We start from the raw sequence: 11,417 nt of genomic DNA, 5'->3' as shown, positions 1-11,417 counted from the left end.
CTCCCTTAAAAATCACAAGAAAAAAAAAAGGAAAAAGAAACCTTTGGAGGTGCATTTGGAGATCCGTGCCTCACGCACGGATGAGCGGGGAGTGCGTGCGGGTGTATGGAGGTGGCATGATGATGATCACCGGGTGCGTTCGGCAAAGGGATGGGCTTAAAGGAGGCAGAGAGGTTATTTCATCAAATCATAATAAGGGCCGTGCCCTCATGGGTCCCACCAGGCTGGGAGTGGAGGGGGGGATAAATAAGAGCTACTGTGTGGAAAATCAAGTCGTTGTCACTGTACTTGTCGGCTCCAACAGTGTCGCCGATCCTCTTAGTTCTTAGCCCTTTATTTATTTATGAGCGATGCAGAAATATGGATTTATGGAGGGGGGGCATGCAAAGATGTTCATGCACTGCAGAGAACACCTGCTTGCGATACATTGGAAACAAAAACCACCATATATATATATATATATATATATATATATATATATATATATATATATATATATATATACACACATATACATATATATATATATATATATATGTATATGTGTATATGTATATATATATATATGCATATGTGTATATATATATATACATACATACATACATACTGTACATACATATGTGTATATATATATATATATATATGCATATGTGTGTATATATACACACACACACATATACATATATATATATATACACATTGTGAAAGGCTTACATAAAGTCCAAAACATGGAAGTATCAGTAGCTTACTTATAGATATTCAAATTATGAAATAAAGAACATAACTTAGAGTTTTATATAACTTCCCTTCTGTGAGTGATAAAGTGTTATTGAACTGGATTGAAGAGTTGTGTAGTAATTTATGAATGAGAGGGTTATATATATATATATATATATCAGAATCAGAAGGAAGTGTATTGCCAGGTAGTTTAACACACACAAGGAATTTGTTGTGGTGATTGGTGTAATACAAAATAATAAATAATATTAAAAGAAGAACTATAGAAATTAAAAGAAAAACTATATATATGTTTTTGTTTTGAAGTGAAAGTGAAACTATTTATCCTCCCTTTTACATTCTGTTCTCACGAGAAATGAGAGTGAAACCGTTCTGCCTCTTGCTGGGAGCCCCAGCAGCGTTTCAGGGGCCACGGTTACCTGTCAAGGGTTATATTACTGTCACTTTTCTGCTGGACTAAAAATGGGACCCAAAGTTTATTTTTAGCTGCTGATAGGAAGTGAGGGGATTCCTGGCCTTCATTTGTGTTGGGAGAAAGCCCCTTCCTTCCTGCCTTCCCACCCCCTTTTTTTTTTTTTTCCCATCACACTAGAGGTCAGAGTTCATGCACCCCCCTCCCCCTCTTCCCTCCAACATGCTGCAGCATCTTCTTCTTTGCAGGGGCGGCTTTGTGCAAACAGGCGTGTAGGTGTGTCGTGGCAGGGAGCCGTAGTGAAGGCGGACTCAAAACAAAAGCAGAAACGTCACGGAGAGAGTCTGCAGGCTGCAGGGCTTCACGCGTGGATGTGTAGTCTTGCACCTTACAACAGTCACCGAGGGAGGGGGGGGGGCTCCAGCCCTGCAGCAGCTGACTCCCCCACTGTGCTGCTGGAGGGGGCAGGAGCAGGACTGACCAGTCCAGTGCTGCTGGTCTTGTTTACGTCAGTGCACGAACAGAGGAATGTCCAAACTGTGGTCTATTTACAAAAACAGCTCCTAAGTTAAACTTTCCTGATGACACCCACTCTACAGTTGTTGTGGGTCATTTCTGCTGCCATGCAGCTGTAAAATAATCAAACAACTGACCCATCCAGTGACCAAATTATTACAGGCTGCATGATAAATACATAAATAAATCACTCCTTTGCATTTCTGCATATAGAGTCTTGAGGTCGTGTGTGTTGCGTCCAACTAGGTCAGTGTGCTGACAAAATCATGCAACTACCCGAAAATGATTTCCACAGGAGGAACATAAACTGTGGCTGAAAGGGATGTGGCATTTCAAGAAACCAGGGGAGAACTGCTACAGCAGCAGTGCAGCACATACATGTAGGCTTGTGGTGAAACATGGAAATGAAGTAGGAAGTTTCCAAGGTGTGGTCAGTTGTGTGACAAGTGTATAGTGTCTATTCTGGTCTCCTCGGTATTACACTCTTTGAAACCACGCTTTCAATAAAAAGGTCTTTTTGAGAGATTCTCCGCAGACTTTCACCAACAGGTGCCACAGTACACATTTTCTTGCATCGGCTTTCGTATTAAATTATAGTTTTTACTTCACAACTCTTTTATGTTGATCTTTTAATTTCATCAGTAAAAAAAAAAAAAGGAAAAAATAGGTATGGAGTTTTATAAATACTACACAAGCAGCATAAAACAATTCATAATTAAAAAGGACGACAAAAAGTCACTCATTTACATTTATTGTGCTGCTACATCCACCAGTGGATTAAATAACCGCCCATTCCACTTTTGTGTAACCAGCTCGTCAAACAGCTCCGATGAACTGTCAAATTCCTTTTTTTGTTTTTAGAGTTCTTACTCAGGCAAATACAACCTTTGCCAACTCTTTTATAAAATAAACACACTGAGAAAGCAGATTGAGCATCCGTCCGTCTCCTGTCTAGGGTCACAGGGATCCGCTGGAGCCTAGTTTAGCTTTCTGCAGAGGTCACCAGTCCACTGCAGGGTCAGACACACCGACAACCATGAACATCCACTCTACCGATAAGCCTAACGGGTACCGAAGAAAATCCATGCAAGCATGCAAATTTCATCCAGAAATAACCCCTGCTGGGGTTGGAAACCAGGAGCCTTCAGCGGCACCGACCGCCTGCAGATGGGAGCGTTTACACCAAAAATGTGATTTAAAGGTTATTTCAACCGCAGAGAAGGCCACACAAATACAACTAAAGTTAACCATATATAATCAACGCCACCATAAGGTCAGTAAACGGAGCCTTTACGAAGGGAAGATGCTCCCCCCTCCTCGCGGCTCCTCCTCAGGACCTCTCAGAGCTCCTGTACAACCAGCAGGGGTAGATGTTGGACTTCGGTCCGCTGCAGGCAGAACCAGCTTGGTCTTACGTTAGTTGGAACTGTGCATATGAGATTAACCAATTTCACCAAAGCTGTTAAACTGAATTTTCCCGTGATTTAGTTATCCTCAGAGGATTTAAGTGTTGATGTTTCTCATGTTCATGTTAGAATTAAATCTTTTAGTGTTTCCAAGATCATTTAATTTGCGTTATGTTGAATTTTCTCTGAATAACTTTGCCAGGTGTGCCATCCTATGATCCAGCAGCTAATTATGGTTGTATATCAGCTTCTTTTGTCTTCATCACTGTAATTTGACAGTTTAGCAGGAGAAACCTTAAATTGTGTGATAATTACCACAACGAATCAGAGCTTAAACATATCGTCTGTAAAGAGAGACACGACAGAAAGAACAACACATCTCCTTTTAATATGGTCAAGGGTGATTTTTCCACTTCATTTTTTTTTTTAAAACAACAAAAAAATAACATTTACAACAGCAGAATTAGACTTTACATTTAAAATGAAAAACCTCGAGCAAGTTCTTCACGGTTCGCGTCAGTCTACTTTTTCACAACGTGTGTAAAGTCAATTGCGGCTCTGACGTTAAAGGGACAGTTTGTTTTTTTTCCTAACGTGGGAATGTATTAAGCGCTCATTCTTAGTGAATTTACTCAAGAGTAGATTGCAGTCGGCACACTTACAGGCGAACAGATGCCATTACACGCATGGACGCCTGTTTCTAAGTGACTATGATGAAAGTATAACTGTGGCTGCACAACACAGAACAAGAAAGGCTCCACTGCCTGGGGAAAAATAAGAAAATAAAAAAAAAATGTATTGGCTCATTTCAGATCTTGAACTGAAAGATTCAAAACACTTAAGTCACACGATAACAACCTAAGCAGTTGATATATTGGTGGACGAAAAACTCCCAGGTTGTGCAAAGAAAGACTGCCACTGCCCCGTAAAGTGGTGAAAATATACAGATTCAGTTTTTTCTAAATCACGACTACATGCTTCACTGTTGATGCCGATCACTAAAAATATTGCTCCACATATACCGCGGGAATTAACCACCCAGATGCCCAACAACACAGAATTCGCCTCATACAAGTCTGTTTGAAAGAAAGCCAAATATCCCTTTAAGAAAGATGGTGCACTGCAAAGTCTACTGTATTTGTCATAAATTTTTCCTGTCCGTCCTTGGGAAGAGAAGGAATTTGATCAATGATCAATAGCGACCTGTGAAAGAAAACAAGTCGTTTGAAAACATGTCAAACATGTAAAAGGTGGTGAATGGTTTTGAAAATGCAGCTGATACTCAGCTGAACTGTCTTACGGGGAGAATAGGAGCGGGATCTTGACCGAGACCTGTACGCTCCTCTGTAGTATGGTGATGGAGATCGCCGTCTGAAATAAGACGAATGGAATTTTTATTCCAAGCAACAACAAAGTCAGTAGTAAAAAAAAAAAAAAAAAAAGAAGCACATTACAACAATCTTCCAAAAAACGATTTGCAGCAAAGTGGGCTGTCACCTGTAGGATCTGTAGTATTCCCTGTCGTCATAGCGATCATATCCTCTGTCATATCCTCTGTCATATCCACGATCGTACTCTCGTGGATGTCGCCGAGGACCGCTGGGACCGCCTCCACCACCTCCACCACCACCACTATTAAAGATTTTACACTTTGTTACAATTTAGTTTTCATACCAGGAAGACTGTACTTATCCCACGCATCATTATAGCATTCATCTTTGTCTTTGATTGATTTACAATAAAAACAGATCCACAGAAACCCCCATGGATAACACACAAACAGCTACTACGTGTTTGATGACTCACTATGTGGGTCTCCCCATGTAGATCCCCGGGGTCGGGGTGTGAGGTCTTTTCGTGATGGAGAAATCCACCCGGATTCGACGACCGTCCAACTCCATGCCATTGGCTCGCTCCTTCGCCTAACAGTGGACAAAGCGTCATTTCATTTGCAGAGCCAAGGAATGTTTATTACAAGTCGGAAAGGGCTCTTAATGATGCGTATTAGTGATGCACCGAATGTTCGGTAACTGAAATTGTTCGGCCGAAAATAGCAAAAAAACACTTTTGGTGTTCGGTGGAATAAGTGTGGAAAAAACTGAACAATTAATAACGATGTGTGGTGACGCAATCAAACAGCGTGGAGTGAGGGGCGTGCGGTGTTAAATGGCAGCATGTCAGATCATTACTTGGATGTGGGGAAAAAGCAGAGGACACGAGAAATGATCCAGGCTGAGCTGGATTTGGGAAAGCCGCTTGGTGATGGAGACGGTCACGGGATGCACAGCGCAGGAGATCGGGCAGAGAGCGCAGAGAAAAGGGCCCGTACTACAGATGCAGTGCGCGAACCCTCACTGTCTATGTTTGACGAGATCCTCCAAGAAAATAACCCAGATTTTTACAATTATTATACAAGGCTTCAAATTGCGGAGATCAGCCCTGCCGCGACCCAATTAACTCCCATTTTGGGAGAAAATGAAAAAGGATTATGGGAAAAAAAAAACAATAAGTACAGTAAGACAAATTGTGACTGGCGGGTATTTCACTGCACATTTATTTGATTTATGCAATGGTGAAAAAATTTGCAAAATAAATGAAAAATCTGCGAAGAACCATTGTTCGGTATTATTCGGTATTCAGTGTTTATTATTATTTTCGGTTTCGGCCACAAATTTTCATTTTGGTGCATCACTAATGCGTATTCTTATACCTCTTTAGCATCCTGGTTGTTCTCAAAGTAAACGAAAGCAAATCCCCTGGAGCGTCTGGACTGCTGGTCGCACACGATGGAGACGTCCGCAAGGGGCCCGTATTTGGTGAAGACGTCCTTCAGGTCCCGTTCGGTGGTGTGCAAGCTCAGGCCAAACACTCCCAGGCAACAGTTTGGATCCGGATTAGCCTGCAGGTTTAATTAGACATATTATCTTTCGATAACACAGACATTCCTTTTACAAAAAAAAGTCTTATTAGATTTCTTCAAACATCCTGGATGTAGACTTTTTTTTCTCTCCTTCATAAAACTCCACGTGAGGACATACCCGGTTCCCGATGTGCCTGCGACGGTTGGACATCGGAGAGTGACTGTGGCTCCTGCGCCGGCGCTCTCCACTGTAGGACCTGCTGTGAGACCGCCGGCGGTCGGACCTCGAGCGGGACCGAGATCGGCTGTGGTATCTCCGTGAGCCGTGGTAAGAATGGGAGCTGCAGACACAACAGGGAGGTTTCCGCGTTCGTCCGGGTTTATCGTCAGCTCTAGACAGCTTTTCCACATCTGCTTTATGAAACTTTTGCTACATTCGGTCTGCGCGTTGGTGGCACCAAAGGAGCCGCAACTTACCGAGATTTAGACCTGGAGCGAGAGCGGCGGGAGCCATCTTTCGAACCGGCGGGTGAATGAGTGAGGGACCGGCTTGCCGACTTCCTAGATTCCCGCGGACTCAAGCTCCTGGAAGCGGAGCGAGACTCCTGAACGAACCACACACACCAACACAAGGGTTATCAACACAGACGTGGTGATAACTGGACAAGTTAAAAATAAATGTACTGTATAATTAAGACTATCCTGTAAATAATATAGAAAAGAAAGAAAATGTTTTAATGTATTCATGTATAGCCATGGAAACTATGACATAAACAAGACTACATTAATTAATCAATACAATTGAATAGCCATAATGGTGAGAAAACAGAAATCTGTTAGATGTGAAATAAAATTGCAATGATTTACTTTAATGTTTTTTGCATTCAATAAAAAAAGAACATGCACGCATTTATCAAACAGACCAGAAAATTACTTTGAGTGACCTTATCCAGATTACTTCCTCAACTTCATTTCTTTAACTTCATTACGTCACATTATTCTTCTTTCTTCAATTGTCCTACATCTTCTGACTTCACCCTTCTCACACACTGCCCATACTTCTTTCCTCCTCATGTTTTAGCATGCATTCAACAATTCAGCTTCACACATCTGAGCTTGACATTATTGAAAATAAAGTGGACATGAGACGACTTCTGCATTTTCTTCGTCCAACCTTAACCTTAATGAAAAAGAAAAGGATGAAGAATATATGACTACAATAAAAACGGCACGCTCATTCAAATTTTAATTTGTCATTAAAATCTTGTGGCATGAATTGAAATGTTCAGTTTTACACACATTTTCACTTTCAGTGGTTCCTCATTGTCACTGTTGTGTCCAATCGGTGAAATTTCAATAGAATTTAAATCAAGCATAAAGACAGCCAATTTTTTTTTAACCTTGTCTTTATCTGAGAGGCATCCAAGGTTGTCCACATCAGAAAAGCAGGACAATTTTGCTGCATAATGTACATCTTACACATTTACCTCTTTTCTTATTTCTTTTTCACATTTTCTTGAAAAAATTTTTTTTTTTTAAAAAGGGTGTCCTTAAAATGCAATGTACAAACATAACTTCTTTTATATGGCATTTACCATGCTTTACTGGAACCACTGAATGTGAAAAAGTCAAACCCAAGATTACCCACTCCCCACCCAAAAAAACAAGAAAACAAAAAACAATGCCCTCTTTCCCCCCAAAATACAAATCTTGGTTAAAAGTAACCAACATGACCTCAAGATGTAGCTGCCAATCACTTGTATTGACCTCCATCACCAGCACTTGGGGGCTACTGTGTTGATTAATCATTGAGTATAATTAACAATTAAGTCTTAATTGTTAAGTTTATACATCGACTTTTGTCTAACTTCTTCAATTAATTACCACATCTGTGCTGAAAATACCTGTATTGGCTATAAGAAGAGCAATGGTAAACAAAAACACAACTGGTGAGTGCTTGTATTGTTCGTTTCATTATCTTAAACAGCAGATTTTAAGAAAGAAATAAACCCTTATAGTCTAATTGGCAAAAGGTTTCTGATGTCAGTAATCAATATCTACAACTCAGCATGCAAATAAACTGCTTCTGTCATTTGCCCTCAACATACTATCAAAAGCAAAGGCTGTGAACACTAGGAATGGGCGATATTTTACCGTTCACGATATACCGTCAAAACAATTCCCCACGGTAAGAATTTGTCATCTCGCGGTAAAAACGAGAAATTCCCATTGATGACGTTTTTGTGTAAAGCTGATTTATGGTTCCACGTTAAATCCACGCACAACGTACGTGAAGGAAGGAAGGAAGAAAGGAAATGAGTCAGAAAGAAAGAAAGAAAGAAAGAAAGAAAGAAAGAAAGAAAGAAAGAAAGAAAGAAAGAAAGAAAGAAAGAAAGAAAGAAAGAAAGAAAGAAAGAAAGAAAGAAAGAAAGAATAAATTCCCGTTGATGATGTTTTTGTGTAGCAAACATGGCGGATCTGAGAGCAAGATAGATTTATAGTTAAAAAGGTGGAGTTGAATTGGTATTTTTTTTATCGTCATTTTTATCGTTATCGGGATAAACGCCAGAAATTATCGTGATGCATTTTTTTAGTCCATACCGCCCATCCCTAATATATATACATTTATGCTTCCTTGCTTACATAGTCTTTGCATGTGTGCACTTTGACGGAGCTGCTGCCTAATTCCACTGTACATGTACATTGATAATAAAGGCTTTCTATTCTATTATTTCATAGAACTGTACGTGCTGGATGCAAATCAAAACACGTGGTTGCACTGCTGCAGAGGTTTCTGTACCACAACAAGGTGTGAACATGATCTGCTCATTGATTAGCACTTGAATAGCTCTCTACTGTAGCAGGCTGACGATGACGAGCTGGATGAGGGAGTCGAGGCGAGTGAATGCTGAGATATCTTGAGGTCGTTCGGTCTTAAGGCTTCCGCGTTAAGCCTGAATTATGGTTCCGTGTTAAATCGACGCAGAGCCTACGGCGTAGGGTGCGCGTCGCCGCGTACCCTACGCTCTGCGTTGGTGTACCGCGGAACCATAAATCAGCCTTTACACCAACGCAGGGCGTACGGTGCGCGTCGACGCAGAGCCTACGCCGTAAGAGGCTACGGCGTAGGCTCTGCGTCGATTTAACTTAACGTTCTATTCGAGCTTTAAGTGGGGAAAAAGGCTTCAACAGGGCGGGGGTAAAAAAAAAATCAACTTATCTGTATTAAAGATAACAGTTTATACAACTGATGTTTTAATACTTGTGTTTTGTTTTTGTTAAAAAAAATCAAACGAAACCGGCGTTGACAAAGCCAGGATTTGGGCCTACCTGTGATGAGGATCTAGACTCGACAAAAACGCTGTTATTCGACACATTTACCGTCTCTAATTAATAAAATACATCCATTGTGCATTCTGCATTAAAAAAAAGAAAGAAAAAAAGATAGCTAACACAGCGAAAGACAACAAACATTATCGCTGCAATGTTCACGATTGCAGAACGCAAACATTGGAATACTGTATAGTTTAAAGAAAAGAAACAAGAACAGTAACAAAATCCAAATCCATACGTACCCTTCCTTTGTCGTTATCACTCATTGTTAGTGATTTTACTAGACTAATCGATATTTTACCGTGGAGCACGCTGGCTGTGCTATCAGGGCTGTGCTAATGTGGCTGTGAGCGGACTCGGAGACGGGTTTCCTCCCGGCGGCAGGGGGCGCTAGCGGGCACCGACATAGACATATATACGTAGACGCCGCATCGAATGCCGCCGCCCACTGAAGTGACGTGCCTATAGGTCGGCCATCTTGGTACAGACCACTCGCCACGGCAATGCATTACATCTATGGAGGAGCGGCGTTTCTACACACACAAAAGTGATCATAAATGATGTTGTGAAGCTAATTTCACGTGATTTGTTTGTCAAACGTCACACATTACAGACAGACATAGATAAAACAAAAAGAAAAGAAAGAAAAGAACCCAGAAAACGTTCAATGTTCAGGTCTTTATACAAGTATTTCCTATATAATTGTTTCTATTGCCATTACTATTATTATTAATATTATATTATATTAACATATATTATATATACATATATATTATATATTATATTATATATTAACATTATATTAACATTGAATTATTATTGTTACTATTGCTATTACATTCTATTGTTGTTATATCACTATCATCATTAGATGATTATAATAAATATAATGTATACTTTTATTAATAATAATAGTAATGGCAATAGAAACAATAGAAAAAATAAGAACTTTATTAATCCCACATAGGAGTAATTCTCTCAATTTTCTCATCAACAAAGCATAGTTTACATAAAAATTTTCAAGTAACAAAATAACATATTTGAACCATTTTTCTGATTTTTTCAGTAATTTTATTGTCTGAAAAAATTGTTCAAATGTTATTTTATTGTCTGAAAAATGGTTCAAATATGTTATTTGAAAATGTTTTAATTAGTTTTGTTGATGAGAAAATATGTTTCTCTATTTTTATTATTTTTGTGAGGGGGATATATATTGTTTTTTAGCACTACCTTGTTCTCTACAGCTGATAAAACATGAATTACTCCTATGTGGGATCAATAAAGTTCTTATTTTTGCCATCTGAGAAAATTAAATATATTATATTTGGTGCCTAACTGTTTCCCAAGTATATTAGTGCGTGTGTGAATGAATAAATGAGACGTAAAACGTAAATTTCTTTGTAGAAAGGCGCTTTATGAAAATAAGTCAATTTACTTGTATTAGTTTAGAGCGCAGTTTTGCCACATCCAATATGGCGGCGTCATTGACTATCGATGCAGCGGGCAAGAACACTCGATTTATTAATAACATTAGCAGTAGTAGCATATTGTAATAACTTACTTAACATAACATATTTAATGTTTAGGTATTCCTACTCTCAAGATGGAGAGCCAACCATCATTCCCAAGAGCAGCAGGAATGTAAAGCTTGGCCAGGCATCAAAGCTCAGTCACATCGACAAGCTGAAAATCAACAGACTTTATCAGTGCGGTCGGTACTAAAATTCCTGAATTAACCTCCAGCAATCATTTCAGAGCTATTAACCATATTGAAAGACAGTTAAATGTGGCTCATTGTTGAATGTTTGACTCCTCTCTCTCTCTCTCTCTCTCTCTCTCTCTCTCTCTCTGACTAACAGAATACAAATTCCAGATGTTTCATTAACTCCCTTTTGTTAAAAAAACAACAAAGCAAACAAAAAAAACCTCAGATGAAATAAGCTGTCCATGCTGTCAATAAAGATGTTGTTTTTCTTATTCATATTTAATTTGAAAATGAAGGCAACATTTAGGGGCAAACCAAAAAATTATGAAAACCTACAATTATGGAAATTTTGCCTAACTGGTTAACTTTCATTTTGATATACAATTGTTGCAGTCTTTACCGCCTTCTTGTAATGTATTTTTCTTCAACTGAATCATACATTTTCCC

General features: G+C 39.4%; 1 protein-coding gene across 1 annotated transcript; it reads right to left on the bottom strand.

The window, feature by feature from the left end:
- Positions 1-3,436: 3,436 nt before the first annotated feature.
- tra2b (transformer 2 beta homolog) lies at positions 3,437-9,656 on the bottom strand. The gene is made up of 8 exons (XM_061723654.1): positions 9,508-9,656; positions 6,410-6,537; positions 6,111-6,273; positions 5,783-5,971; positions 4,879-4,994; positions 4,570-4,704; positions 4,373-4,443; positions 3,437-4,275 (listed from the first exon to the last, which is right to left on the bottom strand). Exons 1-8 carry the CDS (start codon positions 9,529-9,531, stop codon positions 4,265-4,267), a joined length of 837 nt encoding a protein of 278 aa, XP_061579638.1. The 5' UTR covers positions 9,532-9,656; the 3' UTR covers positions 3,437-4,264.
- Positions 9,657-11,417: the final 1,761 nt, after the last annotated feature.

The sequence above is a fragment of the Cololabis saira genome, chromosome 6 (assembly GCF_033807715.1).
Source record: "Cololabis saira isolate AMF1-May2022 chromosome 6, fColSai1.1, whole genome shotgun sequence".
NCBI lineage: Eukaryota > Metazoa > Chordata > Actinopteri > Beloniformes > Belonidae > Cololabis > Cololabis saira.
The sequence above is the reverse complement of the archived record's forward strand: the minus strand, read 5'-3'. Positions and strand labels throughout refer to the sequence as shown.

Coding starts and splice junctions, on each gene's coding strand:
- tra2b (XM_061723654.1), bottom strand. CDS start 9,531: ATGAGTGATAACGACAAAGGAAGG. Junction 4,705..4,878: donor TACATGGGGAGACCCACATA/GTGAGTCATCAA, acceptor AATCTTTAATAG/TGGTGGTGGTGGAGGTGGTG. Junction 4,444..4,569: donor GAATACTACAGATCCTACAG/GTGACAGCCCAC, acceptor GTCTTATTTCAG/ACGGCGATCTCCATCACCAT.